At 33.4% G+C, this 22670-nt stretch overlaps 3 protein-coding genes across 5 annotated transcripts; 2 read left to right on the top strand and 1 right to left on the bottom strand.

Moving 5' to 3' along the window:
* Positions 1 to 69: 69 nt before the first annotated feature.
* On the bottom strand, positions 70 to 4298 carry LOC131664758 (succinate dehydrogenase assembly factor 4, mitochondrial-like). Of its 2 annotated transcripts, none has more exons than XM_058936095.1 (3): positions 4263 to 4298; positions 281 to 382; positions 70 to 218 (listed from the first exon to the last, which is right to left on the bottom strand). In XM_058936095.1, exons 1-3 carry the CDS (start codon positions 4264 to 4266, stop codon positions 79 to 81), a joined length of 246 nt encoding a protein of 81 aa, XP_058792078.1. In that variant the 5' UTR covers positions 4267 to 4298; the 3' UTR covers positions 70 to 78. The 2 variants fall into 2 exon arrangements, with proteins under 2 accessions (XP_058792078.1, XP_058792077.1); XM_058936094.1 differs by lacking the exon at positions 4263 to 4298 and adding an exon at positions 829 to 931.
* LOC131664756 (succinate dehydrogenase assembly factor 4, mitochondrial-like) lies at positions 638 to 3439 on the top strand. 2 transcript variants are annotated; one of them, XM_058936093.1, is made up of 6 exons: positions 638 to 813; positions 890 to 1004; positions 2429 to 2527; positions 2596 to 2673; positions 2764 to 2944; positions 3139 to 3439. In XM_058936093.1, exons 2-5 carry the CDS (start codon positions 950 to 952, stop codon positions 2931 to 2933), a joined length of 402 nt encoding a protein of 133 aa, XP_058792076.1. In that variant the 5' UTR covers positions 638 to 813; positions 890 to 949; the 3' UTR covers positions 2934 to 2944; positions 3139 to 3439. The 2 variants fall into 2 exon arrangements, with proteins under 2 accessions (XP_058792076.1, XP_058792075.1); XM_058936092.1 differs by lacking the exon at positions 3139 to 3439 and having other exon boundaries at positions 648 to 813; positions 2764 to 3076.
* A 4289-nt stretch (positions 4299 to 8587) lies between the features above and the next one.
* LOC131664772 (facilitated trehalose transporter Tret1-like) lies at positions 8588 to 14898 on the top strand. Its single transcript, XM_058936126.1, has 3 exons — positions 8588 to 8666; positions 9684 to 9940; positions 13593 to 14898. Exons 1-3 carry the CDS (start codon positions 8588 to 8590, stop codon positions 14658 to 14660), a joined length of 1404 nt encoding a protein of 467 aa, XP_058792109.1. The 3' UTR covers positions 14661 to 14898.
* The last annotated feature ends 7772 nt before the right edge of the window (positions 14899 to 22670 follow it).

The raw sequence follows: 22670 nt of genomic DNA, 5'->3' as shown, positions 1-22670 counted from the left end.
ACAATTTCATTTAATACTTTTCAGAAATACATTTTTATTAAGATTATAAAATGTGTTGTATTATTTCATATTCACCAGTCAAAAATCAGTCACTCGACCATTATGCTGCCAATCTCCATATTTTGTTGGATTTCTTTCGCTGTTTGATATAAGCTCGCCATCATTTGGATTAGTGTCAACTAATACTAAATCTACGAAACGCATTCCTGGTTGCACTCCTAAAACGTTAAGTGTTGATCAGATTTTATACTAGATATTAAAAAGATTTATTCATTCTTACTTGATATCTTTTCGAGCTTCATTTTTTCTTGAAATCTTTTCATTCTTTCGGATTCGCTTTTTTGCTTTACGTAGACAGGACTTTCCACATTTCTAGGTAGATCTAAAAATGGTTTAAAACATAAAATTTAGAAAATATTGAATGTATTAATGTATTACGGATCGTAAATTTTCTGATCAAGTTAGGAGTTATTAACAATTCTTGATGTAATCTGAACATTTTGAAGAATAAGGTGTATTTTATACATTTACTTCAATAAGAATTATGCAATTTTTGAGGTTATAGGAATTTTTTCATTTATTTTTATTGAATAAACAATTGAAATGATTATAAGGATTTCAAAAGATGATTCTTATTACGCCCGCACGCTTAGACAGTAGCGCTGGTTTATATCAAATTTATTGCGATTTCTTGCACTTTGTTGTAGTCTGCTGCTGTATCTAATTACATGAAATTTATGGCAATAAATAATGATATATAGTAGTTTAATACGACGCTAATAATTATAAATTATAAGTATAGTACCATCTAAGGTAAATTGGACTTACTTTCAAACATGTAAATATAAAATTCGTAAATTCTGTCATCTAACCTCAATCTTTGTTTTAGGATCACACGTTTAACAAAAGAAAATTCATAAAAATAAAAATAATTTGGTAGTGATTAAACATGCTGAGGATTGTTCAAAATTCAATTTACAAAAATTTCAATAATTCATGCGCAAGTATGTCAGAATATTTCATGAATGCCTTTTTCCAACTAATCTTTAATGGAATACTGAATGGAAAACGTTTGTCCCAGCTTTCCTGGAATGATTTATCGATTTGGCTTAAAAAAGATAGTTATGGTTAGCGCTCGAAAAGAATACCATTGATCAGTAATAATGTCTAAATTACGCGTAGTCAATTTCGGAGGATTTCGCGCAGTCATAGAGAAGAAAATTTAAAAGATAAAATTCTTTTCCAGCACTCCCGTTTAAATGTAATTATAATGATATTTTACGCTTTTATCATTTTGTCTTTTGTTGGCATTTATTTTAATGCACTAATAATAGGTTAAAACTTATTAGCGAAATAGAAAATTCGAAACGTGTATATGCATTAAATATTCCCTCGATTTAGTATGAGATATAGCTGACGATACTATTTATTGGTAAATAAATATACAGTTACGTTAATACTCATGATTTTAAAATGTTATCACGGAAGTTTTAAGTTTTTATCACTCCTAGTCCTGTATTGAAAAGTCATCATTAAAAAGTTTGAAAAACACGATAAGAAAAGGTTATAAGTTCTAAAAATAATATAGTTCTCTATATAATTTCCTTCGCGATAACTTCGGTAGACATTTACGGTTGTAATTAATGCATTTAAAAAAAATTAAATAAAGCCAAAGACATTGTACAATATTTTATTGTAATAATCTATCGATTTATATATTTTATTATTACTTTGCTTATTTAAAGCTAAACTGTCGCATAGAACAAAGTTCAATTATTTCTCTGTCAAAGTATCAGTCGGTTTTTATTTTAAAATTGGTATGATTAAATCAATGAATTCATATTAAATTTACGTCAACTATGTTGAAACACTTTTAAAAAAATTTGCAGTAATCTTTTATGAGCGTACACACACACACACACACACACACACACACACACACACACACACACACACACACACACACACACACACACAACGCACAATTGATCAGACGACTATCTTTTAGCCAATCATATCACGAATAAACTGGCTTCATTATGTCAGCTTCTCTTTTTCATAAGATAAAAAAATATTGCATCATGTAAATAGAAACGACAGCTGGAAAAAACATGCTTGGTTTATAGGTTTTTTTTTTGTAGAAACGACTCCATGAAATACTCCGAACTTGACTAGTTATAATCTATAAGACAAGAGCATATACTAATCATATTCATTTCAAACATCAATTGTTTTTCTGTTAGACAAATCATTAATGAGAAAGCGCGACAAATTTTCTCCAAATAATATGTTACGTACATTATTGGTGGAATGAAATTATGAAATAAATTTCAAAATGTATTCCATACTCGAAATATTTATCGATAACACAAGCTACTGTGATAAATAATTTTTACTATGATTGTTATTGTCACTGCTAAATTTATAGGAAGCATTAGACAACATTCTTCAACAGAACAGGAAAATAAGAAAGAAAGTGAACGACTAAAAGAATTCAGAAAAAAACTTCAAGAAACACGTCCTTTGGGTAAGCTGAATTTATTTCTATACGTTTAAATAATAAAATTGTTTGTTTCATATGTATATGATTAACAGGAGCAACCGGAATAAAAAAAGATAAAATGGTAGAGCAAATGTCTAGTACAAAACACTTGAGGGCTAAAGCTCCTTTAGGTATGTGAGCTTATAATTATTTTTATTAATTTTGATAGTACTTAATAAGTCTTATTAATTTTTTACTTTTCGATATCTTTTAAAAATTAGAAAAATTAGAGGAGCTTGAAGAAGGAATGCATCCTTATCAGGAAAAGGAACCTTTAGAGCCTTTCCCTGATAATATCAATCCAAAAACCGGAGAACAAGATGGACCTAAAGGACCTGAACCAACACGTTATGGCGATTGGGAACGAAAAGGTCGTGTTACCGATTTTTAAGTTTTGATACTGTATGTATTATTGTACTGAACATAATTAAATTGTACATATTGTATATGCTAAAAATTAAGAAGATAGAATATATTTTATTCTTTTAATAAATAGTAATTTTTCATAACTCAGAATTAATCTTAATAATTATTGCAAAATACTTTTAAAATAGTTTTGAATCTTAACTTCACACTTAAAAACTAATTTTTTTCAGAGTGTACAACAAAATGTTAGTTGCAACTATTGATTATTTTGTAATAAATATAGCGGAAAAAAAATTGAGCCTTAAATATGTAGATTATAGAGAGTTACCGTAAGTACCAAATGTTTAACGTGTTTTATCTGTGTGTGTGTGTGTGTGTGCGTGCGTAGAGAGACACACACACTTAATTATCACCCAAATAAACTCATTGGCAAACTGTTTAAGACAACGATCACTTCCACTAGACTTAAGAAACACAAATTGATAAAAATATAAATAAAGCAAAATCCATCTCATGTACATACAAGCTAAAAATAAATATAGAATACGCAATGGAGTATTCTGCTGAATATTTATGCTGAATATTAACTTATCATAATAGTAATCACATTTACTTATTGTTCCAATCTAAGAGACAGATTGTAAATAAACTTGGAGTAAAAAAAAAATATATATATATATATATTTAATAAAATCGATAGAGTACTTATTTACTGTTCAGTGATGAGGAATTGATTACAATTAAACTCTATTCTTGAAATGGAAAATACAAATGATTAGACTTCAGGTTACTATTGGAAATAAATGAAATTGAAAATGAAATGTCAAAATATCCGAATGGCATTTAAAATTGGTGCGGAAAAGCTCGCGTATCTTATATGCGTGGAAGTGAGATTTAAATATATGTGCACTGCTTAGATATTAATTTACGACCTGCTAACTTAATTGATTGAGCATTGATGGTATCAAATGAATTTTTTCTGGGACAAAACTTGCCAAAATAAGCCCTTGATTTAACCTCGTTTGGTGTCATCGATATCTATTGGTCAAAAGTAATTCGGATTTTAAATTTCCCGGGTCGCAAAATAATGTCTAGGCAGAGTAAAAGTAAGCAGGGCATTGCAAATATCCCTGGTCGTAAAGCGTCTCTCATGGTTTTTATCTTGCTCGTGTATCGCATGCGTTAAGCATATAGCTTATATATATATTTACACATAGACGCATACACGCGGAGCAAAAGGTTATTGGCCTATATTTGTATGAATATGTACATATAGTGCATAATTTACATGTGTATGGACTCTACTTGGTTTATTTCTAGGGCGCGCACGCGAGTAGTGAGTACACATACATACTCATTGGCAACGCTAATGGAGGCCGGAGTTTCGGAGAGCTGCGCGCGCTGATGTGTATATATATTAGCGAAAAACCGACCGACAACTGATACGCGACACTTCTTTTGAAAATGCTTTTTCCTAGCGAAAAAAGAACCGAGGTCATGCGCACTTGCACGCGCCTATGCGTATGCCAGCCTCGCATTGTTGTATGATGCTCGCGAGCTTTGCATCTATTCGCCCAAGTACTGCAGCTTTTTTTTTCTTACCTTTTTTGATGCTTCTCGTCGTGAGAATGTATGCATGACTTCTTGACAAGTCGGATTTGTTGTGTCTGTATTGATCCGAGCGAGTTTTGTTACTTTCGCGTTCGTCGTAGATTTTCCAAGAGGCGTCAGAGCATGTTCAGCTTTTCCAATTTCATATATATATATATATATATATATATATATATATATATACACACAAGCAAGCATACATTTCTGCGAGCTTGAGTTGAACAAAAATGTCTGATCATGATTCAGCGATTGCAAATAACATATATCTTGTAGAGAAGTTGTATTATAGCTGATATATAGCTTGTTGGGCAGTTATGTTTTTGAATGATAGCTATCTGATTATGACTGATTTTATTCTTTTGACTATCACCTTGTCTTAAGGCAATCGAAATCGCTATCTACAATTGATTAAGTGTATGTTACTAATAAATGGGTTCCCACAAAGTTCTGAAATATCATCAACGTTATCTGCTTTGATATAGTTATAATTACATCTTTCCTTCGTACAATATTAACATTTCATGAAGATTCAACCTACTTCTGAATTAATGTGTGAAATACTAAAGTAATAGTTATTTCTGTTTGCGATCACTCGGTTGGAATTTATGTACCGAAAACTTTACAAGTCGAAATGGAACATCTGAATAATTGAGAATATCTCGTTTTGATCTCTCTACGCAAATTATTGTATTTTAAAATCTTTTTTTATTTTTTAAACAACGTATGTTAGCTTATTATAAAGCTTATACGAAAACAGCTTAAAAATAACCTATCGCTCAATATTCATGATTTTTGTATATTTAGTATAAAATATTGTAATTGTACTTACTATAAATCAATCCTCATTTGAAAATTCAAAAACAGTAGGCCCAATGTGGGACTATGCGGAAAAGAGTGTTTTTACGTATCTCGATCATGCGTAAACATCAATAAATAAGTCATGAAATCTATATTCAAAAAAATTTTTTGTACTCTAAGCTACAATAAAGCTAGTATTTTATAAGATACAATATGACAATGCGACCGCTAGGTAGAAACATTGATATTAAGAAGTGAATTAAACAAAAATTGTTCAATTGGATAACTGGAGTAAGGAATATTTATTTTACTTTAACTATGCATCAAAATAGAAAGACGCAGAACATAAAAGGCACTATCGTAATGTTTATTCATAACTTACTATTAATTGTCGACTCAATTAATATTGGGTGAACTCAAAAGAGTAAAGTAATTTAGGCGGCATTTGGTTTATTTAGATACTAAGGGTGGACTAGTGGATGTATATGAGATTAAAAGAAGACGAACTTAATGGCGATCGACATATTAGATTAGTTTAAATGCCATATATTCGAAAGAGAAGTTGGAATAGCTGGTAAATTCATTCAATGACTGCTGCAAAATGGGTTTCACCTTCGAGAATGATTTAAATTCATATAACCATCACTGCTTTATAGCAAAAATATAATGCAATAGCGTCGCACTGCCGTAGCAGGTATGCGTATTCAAAATCCGTGCGCAATTTAAATTTTCTAATTATTAAGCGAAATTAACCAAAAAGAAAATGGACGTATACACGAACTGTCCATTTTTTAATTTAAAAACAAATGTAAAAATTATAATTTGTACATAAAGTTATAACTAAATTTATTATTCATCAGTTTTTGAATAATATATAAAACTATACACTAATCATTCAACTTGAGATAAGTTTTACGTTATCAATGTATATTATGTTTAAAATTTTTGTATATATAAAACATCGTTATCTTAAAATCAATGTTTTTGTGGAAAGTTTTGCACTTTGTTAAAAATAATATTACTCAAGATAATACGTTTACTGACAATATTCTTCTAATTATAATTTCTACAATTCATATTTATGATTCATGTTTTAAATTTAGACATAGATCAGTTTCTGTACATGAGTATTTTCTTCTTGGCCAATTTATCCTTAAGTAGAGAATCTTAATCGTGTACAGGCTAAATATGATGAAACAGGATGATTTCTAATTTATATCACGACTTATTATATTGTTATTGTAACTTCAAAAACTACTTCCACGTGCAACGCTGCAGAGATAAACTAGGTACTTGTATGCATTAGTCTTGGTTCCCTATAGTCATGAATATGTAAATTCATCTTCCCCACCATTTTTTAAAATGGTATAGGAGGATAAAGTTTTACACGCATCATGACTGGACCTACATTTTAAGGCGGAATCCGAACCATCTTATATATATTTAATACCCTTTTACGAATAGTTCCGTATTGGTTTCACTCTTTTTGTATATCTAAAACAGGAGAGTTGGCTTAAAATCTGATAACTTACAGCGAGATGATATAAAAAAAATCATGCATTAATTTCTTTTATAGTTACTTTCGTATATTGTCATATGTTGAATACATTGCTAATTACAAATTATAGTAGTTTACGCATAATAGGTGCATGTGCATTATTCTGGAGAAAAAATGAATTAAAATTGTTCATCAAATTTCTGATAAAACTGAGATCCAATACCGAATAATATTGTATCGCTAACAAAAAATAAAGCAGCCCATAATTTAGTCATACCAGTCTAGCTCGGTTATTTACGTGTGAAGTAAATTATAGAAACGTCGGTAACGATACGAAACATAAATAGCGCCAGGGATACATAAACGATATCCTCGTCTAAACAAAGATCACTGGGAAAATTTCTCAACCATATTGAACCTCTATCATCGTCGAAGTGGCGCCAAGATTCGCGAGTTTAACTAATCCCTGGTTATATTAATTTCTTTCTCTCTCCTCTCGCGCTTATCAATGAAGACGAGGCGCGTATATCAAATCGGGTAATTAAACTTTCACCGCTCCTCACGATACGCGTGCTATGCCTGCCACGGCGCCTACTTTATCTCGACATTTTCTCTTTTTCATCTCATCACGTCACGGCGTATATATGCCTATGCATTCTGACGAATCTCAATAAATTTATAACATCTTACCCCGCGCGCGAGAGTGTATGTGCGCGCATTGTTGTCTCTTCTTATCGGCGTGATCATTCTTCATTTTTCCAACGTTTCAGTCAGGAAATGTCATTGTCGAAAATTAATACAGTTTTTCAGTGATGCAGCTATTGTGATACTTACCAGATGTTATTTTCTATTCATAGTCTTCTTTTTTGAATTGTAATCTGCATTGTTCATAAATTGTACATCCATCTATAATTAACGTTAACTGCTATTTCGGTGAGTATTGTTTTTGCATTTATCCGATGATGATTATGTAACTACTTTTAAATCGAGCACGGGCTCGTCTACTCGAATATTATAAATTGGTCAAGGACGAAGCCATATTTGTATGATCAAAAATAAACGGACTCTATTTTAAACTTTCGCATCTATAGAGCATATCATAACTTATTTAGTTCTGAAAACTCATTAAATTTTGCGTACGATTCTATATGAGCTCAGCTTATAAAGGAAAATTAAAATGGAGCTCAAATAACGCAATAAATTGATGTGGATGGATTTGCGTATGCAGAAAAGATATTTGGTACCATTTAAACTTCGTGGAAGCGAACCAGAACACTAGAGAGAGAGAGAGAGCATTTCAATTTGGCTCGGCTGAATCATTCGGTCCAGCTTAACGGTAATCTGTGTAGAAAATTATAAGAGTCTTACTTGGAGGAGGGAGGAGGGGGTAGGGAGTCGAATCAAACCGCTCTGATTGCAGTTTCACATTGCTTTCCCCTATTCGAAACGCGCGAGAAACTCAAGTGTATACCAGCTGCAAGTTTCTTTCTAATAAGTTGTGCTCGTTATCTAATGAAATTGATATAAATTAAACAAAATCGAATTTAATATGCATATATAATTTAATATTTATGTTTGTTGAAAAAACTGCTATTTTTTACGATCGACGTGAGCAGATTCAGTGATAATGTTAATCGAGAGTAATGATTCTTCCTATTTTATAAGGTTGCGACTCGATATTGATAATGATGACTAAGTTTATTTTGCAGTGAGAATCGCAATAAATTAGAAGCAGTGGCGGCCAATCGATATAACAAGGTGACGAAAGCGACATGGGTAGCGAGGCCGAAAAAGGAAAATACGCGAGCCCGGAGGGAAACAGAACTTGGGAATACTTGGCTACCTTCGCCTGTAAGCTAAGCCAACTTCTTCCTTCCATCCTACAGCAGCTACCTCTTCACGAAACTCAACAAAAGCCTTCTACTTCGTGCTTTATGCTTGCCTTTTGACTTGCAAACTTTCCAGCTTTCGATTCTTGCACGAAGCGCTCGGCTATTATCTTTATGTGCTTCCACAGTACTACCTCTTATATACCACCTGACTACGAAATTCTCTTTTGACCACGTTCATTTCTTTTGTACAATCGCGTTATTTGTCAATCATAAGATTACTTTAATCGAGTATCATTTTCAGTTTGACATTTAATTTTAGAAATTTTCCGCCTGGTAAAAGTCATATGCTTGTAAGCAAATCGAGTTAAATAGAATTTAAGTAAATATTCCAAGCTATCTTAATAACCTTACAGAGTTATATTTACCTGTTACACGAGCAAACTAATTTAATTTTGAAAAAAAGCACACATATAAAAGCAGCACTTACATCAATTTCATTTCATTACGAGATTGCTCTTACAAATTCAAAATTATCGAACGCAGAGTCAGCATCGTCAAAAATACCGCACCTTATGGCATTCAATATAGGAGAGCATTATCTCGTAGTCTAGGTTTTTTTTTAACTTGCAAAAGGGTAATTTTGAAAATGTCAGATAATTTTTGACAGTCGAACGACAAAGCGCTAAAAGCAAACTTAAAAGCCTGCTTTGAATAATCTGCGCATACAAATGCGTTGCTATTTGCACACAAACTGTTCGAAGAAATTTTGAGCTGCATTTTATCGTTCCATGATTGCATAATCGATAAATGACATTCGTTCTGTTGCTCCGATTTTCGATGATAATGTCCTTTTCCATTCTACAAATATCACTTTTCGATGTATTGGAAAAGATTTTTTTCCGTTGAAAAGGTAATTACTGGTAAAAAGAAAGTTGACAAGAATATTCGTGGATGTGTACTACAGTTTCACACCAATTGCACGGTAAAAATAATATGAAACCTAGAAAAAATTCATGTCTTTGCGATGAATTTATAGGTTCTATTCTAATGTTCTGCATTGGTTCGTCGATGGGTTGGAATTCGCCAGCAAGCGTCAAGCTGACGGAGCCACCACTGGAGCTGACATCCGTTCAAGTATCCACCTTAATGTCCATCATAGCCATTGGCCAAACACTTGCACCGCCTTTGAATTCTGTTATCGTCGATCGCATAGGCAGGAAGAATACTATCCTCATCACCGGTCTGCCAATGATCGTTAGCTGGACCCTTATGATTACCGCTCAAAATATCTGGGTAAGTTGTGACTAGCTTGGTTTTAGCAAAGAATAAGGCCGATTACGTCGAAATGATATAATTTTTACAAAAAATATAGGCAGTTGATATAATAGGCAAATTAGAAAATGATTATTTCGTTTTATTATTTTCATATTTTTCTTAATGATGGACAGTGACGTCGTTACTTGTAACTTCGTTATACCATTTTTTACTCACTCGTAACGTACTGCTTAAAAATAAGGCATGTGCTTCAAAGCATATGTCCTTTTTTTGACTTCAACAGGAATTTGGTTCTAAAAAAGGTGGTCGTGTAGTCGAACTGAATTTTTTTAACGCGTTGTTGTGGAAAGGTTGAACCGACTTTAATGGGGGAGGGCTTATTCGAAACCCTCTATTCCTAGAATAGTTCGATTTCAATATTGATGTGATTGAAGCAATATTTTACCAAAAAATGTCAACTTGGGAATACTGTTATCTATCGTAGAAAAATATTAAATTTAAGTAACATGTTAGTGCAATCTAATATATTGTTTGTGTCAACTAGCCAGTACTTACACAACATTTATGTTAGTACTAGATCACTTAAACAAATATTGTCAAGTTTTTTAATTTTCTTATCTATCAAAAAAAAAAAAAAAAAGAAAAACACATTGCTACGTTTTTTCACATTAAATACGAAATGAAAAGTAATTAAATAGTAATATAAATCTGGCTATACTTCCTACAAAGGCAAGTACTAATTTTAAACTGGGGTGGTTAAAGATAACGAAATTAAACTTTTTTTTTCGAAAGTAGCGTTGTTTTACTTGTATTGATGTTATTTTTGAAAAAAAAATGCGTTGAATAATGTATTTTAAAACATTTAGCTTGTTTAAATTTTTTATATAAAAGATAGTTGTTTCACCAAATAAGCGATAAATTATATCAGTTAATAATACATTGTGTACCGAGAGCGTCGGCGGGATTTTGCGTGACCATGGGGTGCAATAATTACAGTACAAATCAAGGCAAGCTAGCACGAACCGAGCGTTCTATAAGCTGAGGATGATTACTGCGAGCATCTGAAGAGTAAATATTCCCGATGTATTGATCATACGTGCATTGATTTTTCAATTTCCCGTCCATAACAAAGAAACTGAATCGATAATTTTTCAACTGGACAGTAAAATCCTATTTACAATGTAACCAATTGTGTAAATATAACGCAGACAATAGGAAATTTGGGACAGAAGAAGTCGTTTGTTCGGCTCTGAAAGTTTTTGGATTTGCTACGAGTATGACGAGGGCGAAATCGTAAAAATCGTATATCAAAAGTTCGTAACGAGGTTATGTAACGTTAACGAAACTCTAGCGTTGTTTACCACTGTCGTTGCTCAGATAGTAACATGCAAAATTAGGTATTAGATTTTTAGTAAATATTTTTCTTTGGTAAATAGTTGAAAATTTCGAGATAATTTAGTTAAAAAAATAAATGTATGTATACAATTTTGTTTTAATCACGACGACGAAGAAACAGAGGTAAACTTCATAACTTTAATTGTTTGCTTGGTAATTAGCTTTGTATAGCTTAGTCGTGTTTCGCTTGAAAAGCCCTTAATGACTTGTTTCATTAACATAATTTAGTCGGTATCATTTGGAATTATTGTGCGTAGTTATGCTGAGAACAAATAAAATAAGTTTTATAGCGGCATTACACAACCTACCAAGTAATTACGTAAATTACAAATAAATTTACTTCGAGGAGTTTCGGTTGCGTTAACAGTTTTTATGATATATTTATGAGCTTTTGAAAAATACATCAGGACCGGAATTTCCATGGAATCTTCTTTTCTTCGAATTATTATATCTTGTATGTTTATTGATATTTAATTTCATTATATAGATAGGATTATTATGATAATTTTGCATGAATCGCGGAATAAGGAATATTCCCATCGTTTCGGTATCCACTTATAAGTTGTATAAAAATACGCTAATAGGACACTGATTCAACCTGAAATTGATAAGCTCGGAGGAAATGTGAAGGGTCTCAGCGCGAGTTTGAAATTCTCTGAAATTTAACTTAAGAGGCACAAGCGAACGCAGAATCGAAATCGGAGTCTGCTTTTATTCGTTCGCGACGATGCGAGCATTCCAAAAAAGCTTAGCTATGCTTTCAACGCGTAAAAGTGTCAAGTAGTCTCGTAGTTCTTTACTGCAATGTCATGGCATGGCCGTCTTATGGAACGATAAAAGTAACTTATGATCTAGCTGGGACGAGCGTGACGAGATTTCTGTATTACATTGAGAATTTGCATCAGAGTTGCTGTTATTTATTCATCACACCTAAGCTGCTAATAATATCGCAAGTTTTTCGATTCTAAGTATATTATAGTAACATTTTCAGTGAGTGTAACATTTGGTGCAATATTCAAGAATAAGTACTGTTATACTCATCCATGGCTTAAAATCTTCGTTATTACTCTGATAAATGTACAGTCTTCTAACAATAAAAAACAGAAGGGCTGGGCCATAATCGTAATTTCAAAATAAATTTTAGAATTTCGCTACATTACGCAGAGTTATGTTTCCATCAGGTGCACTTGTACGTACTGTGCACAATAACTGCTCTATTCCACTATAGAACAAAGCAATTTACTTAAAATAAATGCACATCAGGTTGTGTTGCGCTCCCCCCTGCCCCGCCCCCGCGCCATTCCCCTCTTACTGCATTCCTCGCTTTTCACGCACACAAAGCAGTTTAGCTTGAATTTTCTTGTTTACATGCAAATGAAATGTTGACTTGTTATACGGTCTTTGTCCTAGAAAAATGTGAAAATGACGTTCAATTATATCGATACATCTCCTAGCCCTTGTTTAGTAATAAAAGGTTTCACGGTGAAGGAAAACTAAATAGTGCTGCTTAAATCTATCTTGCAGAATACACAGTCTAAACTTACGCGTAAAACTAGAGTGGACTAGGGGCGTGTCTTGCATTTTCGACAATTCCGAGCGAAATTAACGCTGTTTGTTTGAAGTTTGCTAATTTCATCGGCGTGCTAACAAACGGAACAACGTACGTTCGTTGTTTGAAATCAGGTATGTCCATCATACGATATGAGTTTGTTACTTTCAGTACTCAATTTAATTAAGTTATCAACAATCAAACAGCAATACTCGCGACTAGACTAATTTATATCATTAGCCAATTGAGTAGAGGTTATGCTGATATGATTTTCGAGCAGTTTTCATTATTCATTTTTTATTTCAGAAATCACATAGTGCATTTGTTTTTATTCTCTGGACAAAGTAATGAAAACTTGAGAACTTTGGAGACATAATTTATTCAAACTAACATCAGAAATGCATTCACTTTTACAAAGTAGAGTTTCGAATTGTATAATAATTGTATAATAGGATTGTATTTCACAAAAGCTAATGATTTGTACACACATATTCGCTTTAATGCAATAGTGGATAATCACGATATTGATGTTTACATTTCCATGTATAGCCTAGAAGCTTCAGTTATTATATTCAACATTGTAGATTCATCAGCTTACCAATATAAGCTGCGTATGAAGCTTAAAGCGACTATTTTTAAGGAAACCGCGTAGCACGAATCTCAGCTAGAGCACCGTTGTATAAGCATTGATAAAAAAAATCAATAAAAGGTGATTGCAATGCACAGGTGCTGTACGTGGCCCGTTTTGCCGCGGGACTCTCACAGGGGATTGGCTACTGCGTGTGCGGCATCTACGTGGGCGAAGTGGCTTCGCACTCGAGTCGCGGCATGGCGAACGTGCTGGTGACAATAATGTTCAACTTGGGAATGCTGATGGGCTTCGCCGTGGGTACACCGCTGAGCATCCGCCAGACCGCCTGCTTGAACTTGGCGCTGGTGAGTCTGTTCGAGCTGGTGTTCTGGTTCATGCCCGAGTCGCCGTACTACCTGCTGATGGCCAAGCAGCACGACGAGGCGGAGGCAGTGCTGGTCAAGCTTCATGGCAAATGCGAGGTGGGCGACGAGATCGAGGCGATCGAACGCTCACTCAAGAGCAGTCGCAAGTTAGCCGAGAGCCAGTCCAGAACGTCTGCGTGGACCCTGCTGAGCGGTCGCGCCACCGCCAGGGCCATTCTCATCGTGGGACTGTTCTCTTTCAGCCATCATTTTGGCGGTTATACGGCCGTGATCACTTACGGACAAAAAATCTTCAAGGACTTGCAGGTCGCCGGCGTGTCGGATCACTTGGCGAGCGTGATTAATGGCCTGGTGCAGCTGGTCTCGGTTGGCCTCACCACCTTCATCGTCGACCGCTGGGGCCGCAAGCCTTTGATCGCCATGTCAGGAGTCTCGGCGGGACTCTGCAATCTCGTGATCGGTCTGTACTTTTACTTCAAGGAATACACCACGCTGAACGTGTCGGGTTACTCGCTGTTGCCAATGATCGCCGTGTTCCTTGTGGTATTTGCCTTCAACTGCGGTCTCCTCATCGTTCAGACCATTTTCATTTCCGAGCTGTTCGCCCCGGAGGTGAAGGCACTTGGGGTATGTCTCGTCATCACGAATGGCGGTCTCATGTTCACTGCCAGCACCAAGCTCTATCTGACGGTCGCCGAGACTTGGGGTTACGGTCACTCGCCGCCTTTCCTTGGCTTTATGCTCGTTACTTGGACGGTTACCGCTGCCCTACTGAAAATCACCCCTGAAACCAAGGGCAAGACGTTGCACGACATACAGCAGGCTCTTATGGAATGAGCGAGATGCATAGGCATATCGAAAAATAATAATAGCTATGACTGCGCTGACGCGAGCCTGCTGCCTTATCGCTCTCTTTTTATTACACACACGAGCTTTTCCTCGTTATTTGTATGCCGATAGCTATTAATAGCTGTTGTACACGCTATTAACAGTTGCCTCTCTCTCTCTCTCTTTCTCTCTCTCTCTCTCTTCATCTCTTTTCTTTGAGCGACATAATATATGCGTTCTGATAGCGCCCAAAGACAACAACCTCTTGAGCTTCCTTGCAGTGTTAACGATCTTTTTATTCCAGTGCTATCTTTGTCTCGTGATACGAGTGATCGTGTGATTTATTTAGCATCAAATTCCGATTTCTTTCTCTTTTTTTGTTGTACATTGTTAATTGCATTAGTATCAAGCTAACTTTTTTTAACATTGGACCGCGACGCTTATTGCAAAGTCAATAATTAAAATAACCTACGAATACTAGGATCTTACTTAAACTTTAAAAGGCTTGCATTATATATGTGAGCAATTAAAACACGCTGTGCGTGTATTTTTTATATAAAACTTGACCCTCTATGGGACTATATTGAATCTAGAAATGTATTTAGGTTTCAAATAGTCGCTATATATGACATTGTGTTTCAACTATCAAGTAATGGAAGTTTCAAAGATTCAAAGTGGAATCCGTTTTGCAGCAGTCATTTTTTTGTTCAAACAAATAAAATAAAAAATTGTTTGGAATTTTCCTTTAGCGGATCCGCGTCATTTAATCGACTCAAACACAAAACTACAATACGTAATTGAACAGTTCGCACCGCCCTCTTTTACTCTTCAATTATTTTTGTCATCCGAGTGTACCTAATGTACGAGACCGTATCACAAATTGATAACGAAGCATAGGTAAAAATTGTAATAATGTTTGATAATACTTTTGTTTTATATTGCAATTATGTGAATAAATAAAGAGAGAAATTGACAAAACTATTGTTACAAAAAAAATTATTGCTTACATATACAGATAAATGGAATTAATGCATAATACTCCAAATATTACATACATGATGTTTTCAGTTATTCGTACATGCTACGCATGATACGTAGCAATGCCGTTTTTCAAATTGACTGTCGTTGGATCTACTTCGTAGACCTCAAAAAAAGAAATGTTTTAGCGCGACCTTTCGGGTTAGATAACATCAAATTAATCATATGACGACTCATTTAATAGTTACTTTCGTAATTTTTTGAATTATACGTTATAAAATTTATTTTTTATATTTAAAGCAGTTTGCGCATAGTACTTCTACGTTTGAATTACCTAACTTATAGTAAGTTTCACTTGCTAGAGTTTCTTTATATTTAATTATTTTAAGTAAAATTAATAAGTATTTTTGAAATTTTTGATTAAATTAGTACAAGTTATTAAGCCTGTAATACTAATTATCTGTAATATTAATTATATTAAGAAAGAACATTGAATTAATAATGGGAATTTCATTATTATTTTCTTAAAATTTTCTTATTTTATTATAGTTAGTTCAGAACCATTAAAAATAGTTGATCTTTTAATAATTCCACAATTAATATTATCAAGTCGAAATCAACCATATAAATGTATTAGATGCGGCTGACGTAATGGCATATTTAGCTGAGCGAGTAGGAAATTATTGATACATCTATTCCTATAAAACGTAAAATTTATTTCATTTATCATAATAGTAGAGTATTAGAAAGATTAGAACACTATTTTGAATTGTAAGTATTTAAATGACAACAATTGAGTTTGATGATTTTGATTGAGATAAATTCAAGTTTATGACACTAAACATCTTACTATATCCAGGTGATTTCTTATTTTGTAATTTGAGATTAATAAATGTAATAAAGCCCACTAACAGAAGGATGCTCCACTATCAGAAAGTTCCAATAAAAATTATGCGTAATGTTATTAATTATTATTATGATAAAACTCTTTCTACTGTCTCAGACAGAGTCGTACTGTTTAGAATCGAGTTTTTTAGCTAACATAATGCCCGCCACTCTGTTACGATTCCTTTTTCTGCAAAAGATTGCTGGATTCTCTGTGTGAAATTAAACTTAATATATGACGACAATAGTGAAACTGAATAAGATTTAAATAACAAAGGTTTTCCTACTGTCATTAAGTTAAATAAAGGAAACCAAGATTGATCCTAAAAAGGAACATAACACCACGAGCTTTTTTATGTCTGAACTTTGCCAATGAATTTAGAATTAAGGCAAAAAGTCATAAAACATAAAAGGTGAAACAAGCATAAGAAATTGTAAAGACATTCAAGTTTGTTGCTCCTTTTTCTGGTCCTCAAAAGATGAATTATTAGAAAGTAGCATTTTGGGCGATGCAAATTGCTACATTTTTACTTAATATTTAAGCTATTGTGTATAAATAAACTATCAATAATCAGTATTTCTTTAGAGAAAATGTAAGAAGTTAATAAAATAAGTGTTCACTTCTCCACTCATTTCCAATTTTTTCAAGACAAATCGTTATAATGATTGAATCAACAAGATAATAATCTTGTTTATTCTATGATTAAAATTTGATATTCACTGAGCTCTATTCATAAAATTTTTAATTTTTTTTAATTTGCGAAGTAAGTGAATATTTCCACAAGTTCTAAAATAGTACCTTAACTCTTTATGCGACACAAGGAAATACAAGTGTTTACCGAGCATTTCCGGATATTTTTACAAGATAAATATTGTAAATAGTATTACTGTAAATTTCCAACGATCTATTATTTGTAATTTCGATCAAATAAATATAAGCATCTTAAGTAGAACTTTTTGATATAGTGGCTCAAGCAGTTCAGTAACCTGTATTCGTTCATTTAAGGTTTAGTCCATTCCTGTTCGAATAAGTAATAAAAATAATAAAAGAAAAATGAAATATGCGGTTTTAAAACTTTAACTTGATCTACCTTGTTATATTTTTTCTGAATTAAAAAGTGGAGTACGAACAAATGTGAGCACGAAAGATATCTGGATTAACTATCATCATTCATTAGATAATTTTTTATAGAAACAATAGCGAAAACCAAAGTACTGTAAAAAAAATTATCACGAAAGGAAGCACAAGTAGGCAACATATTATAGCATCAATGTTTTAGTGAAAAATACGAGTATCGTATTCTACAGGCATAGTTATACACAATATATCAAAGCTCGTAGGCGCTGTACTTATCTGTCAGGCCCAAATGAGAATCACCTTTTATTAGGAACTCGTCTAGCTGAATGTTCTCGAGTGCGGAAGTAGTGGATAACGCAAGCTCATTTGGAGCTCGTTATTTTTACAGCGACTTGCTCGACTAAAGTTATACGCTGCGAAGGAAAGAGTGAGAGGGAGGAGAAAGACAGGAAGAGGCCTATATATCTATAACTCGCGTTCTGGAGAGAAAGTTTTCCGGCCGTAAGGTCTTCTTGGGATCAGTGCTATTCGGCGGCCCGTAGAAATTGCTATTGGCAGAGCCATTAGGGCTTGGAATTAGTTTGGAGCCAGATATTCGGCCAGCCCACTTATCTTACTTTATGCTCCAGATTAATACTCTCATTCGAGTGTCGTCTCTTTCTCGCGCGCCGGGTCTGCGAAAGGGAATAGCTTCGCTCGTCGTCTTTTGTCTATCTCGATTTAAGAAACTTGCGCAGTTGCAAACAACCAAGGGCATTTTGACATTTTGTATTTTTCACTTCACTACGCGGCCTACATTCCCTTTTAACTTAGCATACGAGTATGCGAGCTCCAATGCTTCCGATGTAATTCTTTATCTTGTTTTTGCGTCGCGAAGCCTTGCCCGTTTTTAATGACTCGCCAGTGCATCATCCATAGCGGATTTTTATTGACAAGTGACATAATTTTTATTGAAACTAGCCATTAAGGTGGCTTTTTCTACTGAAACGTAATTTTTTATCTAATGGACATTTTTATTTTTGTTTATTTTGTAAAGTTACATGTTCATTTTCAAAACAATTTTGATAATAATTATTAAAGTCTTTCAATATATTGTGCTTGTTTTCGTTAAAATAAAAAATTTTCGAAAAACCTATGTATACGCTACAATTATTTAGACCAATTGAAACATTTGGTGAGCTACAACTAATAAAAACTAAAAGAACGACTTAATTAGATTTTTTCAATTGTCAAATACATACTTAAAAAGAATTAAGACATCATTTAATTCTTGTGAAATCGAAAGCATTAGTATTTTTATGTATACTTATGGATATAGAAATACATCTTTAATGAAATTTATAAAAGTGATTAAGCCAGTCTGTTCAAAACGTCTTTGTCTAGCTGTATTCGACATTTCAGTTCGATTCACTAATTTCTAATGCACATAGACTGATTTGAAGTTGAAAAATTGGCAGTTGAGAAAACAGGTTTTGTAAACAATATGGATTAAAGTAATGATGTTTTAAAAGATTTTTATAAAATAAAAAAATCTTATTTTTTGATCAGAATTTGGGTACAGATACTTTAGGGTATGCTTTGCATATAGGATGCAGATTGCGATATTGACGCGGAGATGAATTCAATTTCGAATGTTCTATTGAATTTCGACTTTGGATATACACAGATTCAAACATCCGAAATTCGAGACAAATTGATTTAAGCTTATCTATTTTTATTGTATAGTGGACTTGCTTTTTTGAGAAGTTAAGTAGAATCGAAGATTTATTATGGATTAATTATGGAAGATATTACTGTTTTACCGTTCAAATACCATGAAAAACGATATTCTGATGTTCTTGATTAAGAAAGTTTCTGTTTGGTTAACGAGACGATTTTAACTTCTGAAATACATTTTCCATCGCGGAATTCGTTGGGAGACCTGTACGTGGAAAAATATTTTTGTTCATTTTTGAAAGTGAATCATCTGCACTTACAGCGGCTGGACGATAAAAAATCCTCGCTCTCGAAATTAATTACACCGAGGCACTGTTAATCTTCGCGCGCGTCCGTGTTCGCTATCCCTCGCTAAAATCCTGGATTTTTCGCAAATAGAATAATCAGTCTCGTTTTAATGCAATCCCCTCCTCTGCCTCCCTCTCGGCACAACGGTTTATTTTGAAGGCCGCAATTGAATTAAGTCGCGGTAGCTTAATCTCGGTGCTTCACGGCTTTGTGCTCTCTCTCACTCTCTTTTTCTTTTGGCTCAAGATGAGAGAAGACTCGACGCGTGTCTCGGCACAGCTACTATTAAGATGGGCAATGTAATGACATTGTCACCATTGTTTCTAATGCCGGAATTTCGCATAATTTTATTGGAATCAATTTTTTATTCAATTTTATTACCTGCTTTCGCGTATATAAATAGAGCTAATAATTTTAATTTATAATAGAGCTAAATAATTTTGATACTGTTTATACCAGGTTTTACTTGTCAATTATAAGGGATTTATAATATATGTTTTTATCCAAGCACTCACACCCACACACACGTGCGAACACGTGTATAGAAAAAACTGTTGTTTGTCATCATCTGCTCTTCGTCTTTTAAAAATTTTGTAAAAAAGTGGTAATCATCCTTTTCTCGTCCTTCTCTCAGTCATTTCCGCTCTTCCTATTTTTTAATTATTAACTATTAAGAAATGTTAACTATTTAGTGGATATGAGGTTTCTTTCGATATATTAATATAAAATACACCTGTTACAGATTTTAATTGCACATTTTAAGTATTTCTAACCAATTTCGAGCATAATATAAATTAAAATATAATTGTTGACGTTGTTTGACTCGCAGTATTTAAACATCTACATTTATACTATATTTTATCATTTTTAATAAATTCCACAAAAATTATTAAAAACCATAAAATTCAAGTTTCTGCTCTCATTCGTGTTAGTACTTTTGTGTAAAAAAGGGTGTTACGTCGTACTATATGAAATAAAATAGAAAAACACTTTGTAAAATAATAAAATATAAAAATAAAGAAAATACAACCAACATTTTTATAAAAGGGCCGTTCAAATATTCACAAAAAAACAATAAGATTAAATGATCATTGCAATTTTGTTAAATTTAATTTTCTTGAAAAATTTATTTATTTTTTTTGTACAGAAAATCCGTTCAAACTCGATATCTCATCGAATATTTAATGGAACAGAGAAAAATTTAATAGTTATTGATGGTCATTGATCAACCATTTTCTGTAACTGTACTTTTAAAAATAAAAATTATAGCTAAATTTTAATTTTTTTTCTAAGAAAATAAATCTGGTATAAACACTATGCTCGTTAAGAGGCATAAACATTTTAGTTTGCAGTGATTTTCTTTATCAACGAGCGATTGAAATTGAAAGTTTATTTGAGGTAGTCACGACATATTAATGCACATCGTGTTTGCAATTCATCTCTATGTTGTTCAATAAATACATCCCTTTACTTGCGTAGCGTTTGTTAGTAGTGAAACAGTTTTAACTATTAATTTATTACTAATTTTATTGATTGGTACGATCGAATGATCGAAGTTTGCTTATTTACGTTGTGACTACTAATTTCAGAAATTCGTTGCAGTTTATATGCTTTGAATAAGTACATTTAGCTACAGTTTATATGTTTATATTCCTGAAACAGGTTTATACTATTGAAACACTATTGAACCGTACACAACCAGTAACACCTAAGTCTATTCCGGATTCGTTGCCATTTTTTATAAAATTTACCTCATGTTCTTGTATATTGTACTTGTTCTTCAATAATTTTTTTCAATATCAAAATAAAAATTATTTTATTTTCACGTTGACGTCAGATAGCTCTATTCATATACGCCAAAGCAAATAATAAAATTGGATAAAGTTATTACTAGATATTTTCTTTCATTCATTACAATATTAAATTTCTTTTTTTCATTGTCAATTTATACTCGTGAGAATAATATTTGCTATGTTAAGAAATAATTTCTTTAAATGACGTTTTTTGTATCCATTAATCATTTATCAACAATAAAAAACGTGAATATTCAATGAACTGTACTTCGCAGAATCAAGTTTTTTATAAATCATTTAAATTATTCAGTCTTCTCTTACTTTTTTTAACGTCGTGAAACAATTATTATTGGGGATAGATATGATGAAGGATTTTCGAATTTAATATATTATTCTTGCTATTACTCATCAAAGTAATATTAATCGTTATTAAATGATACTTTGAAAAATACATGAAAAGTGGATGCAATCCAGCTTAGAATAAAAATTTGAAATGCTTTAAATATCTAAACCATGCGGCCATTTAATAATACAAGTAGACGGAATCAATGTATAGTCAGGCGACTTAAACCTAAACATAGGATGTGTGGCCATCGAAATATACAATACAAATTAATAATTGTCAGTAACAACATTATTAATTATCAATGGTGTTGGAGGTTCGATAGGTATGGTTTTTCAATAGCGGAATTAGTTATAGGTCTAAGACAGTCTTAACAGGGCAGCAATAGCAACATCACACAGGCTTGCGATGCGATGTTTGGCCAAACAGAGATATGCTGCTGCACGGAGGTGAGGAGCATATACATAAAGCCAGAAAGGGGCCGACGTTGTGATCCAATGGAAGCGAAGAGGGGTCGGGGGTCGAAGGCGGAGGAGCAACTTGTCCATCCAGCGCTAGAGCTAAGTACACAATTATATCATCAGGCCAAACACGCTAACGATCGCCGACACAGTGGCCCAAGCAAACAATACTAGTTCACAATACAGGATGCTTCTCTTGCTCTTCCCTAGTGACCAACGTCTTTTAAGATCAGTCTTCTCTTCACCACCGCGGAATCTTGCAGCGACAAGCGAATTCAATTAAATGCCGACGGCAATCCGTCGCTTCGTCGTGAGCGTCCGGATGTGTCCTCGATTGAGCAGCTTCGCCCCTTCCTGCTTCTCCTTCTCTCCATCATCACCCTCTTCTTCCTCCTCGGCTTTCATTCGACAAACTCATCCCTCTCTCTCTCTCTCTCTCTCTCTCCCTCTCCCTCTCCCTCTCTGCTCTACCTTCTA

The sequence above is a fragment of the Phymastichus coffea genome, unplaced genomic scaffold (assembly GCF_024137745.1).
Source record: "Phymastichus coffea isolate CEN01 unplaced genomic scaffold, Cenicafe_Pcof_1.1 PCOF00045, whole genome shotgun sequence".
Taxonomy (NCBI): Eukaryota; Metazoa; Arthropoda; class Insecta; order Hymenoptera; family Eulophidae; genus Phymastichus; species Phymastichus coffea.
This window is presented reverse-complemented; position numbering and strand designations above follow the sequence as displayed.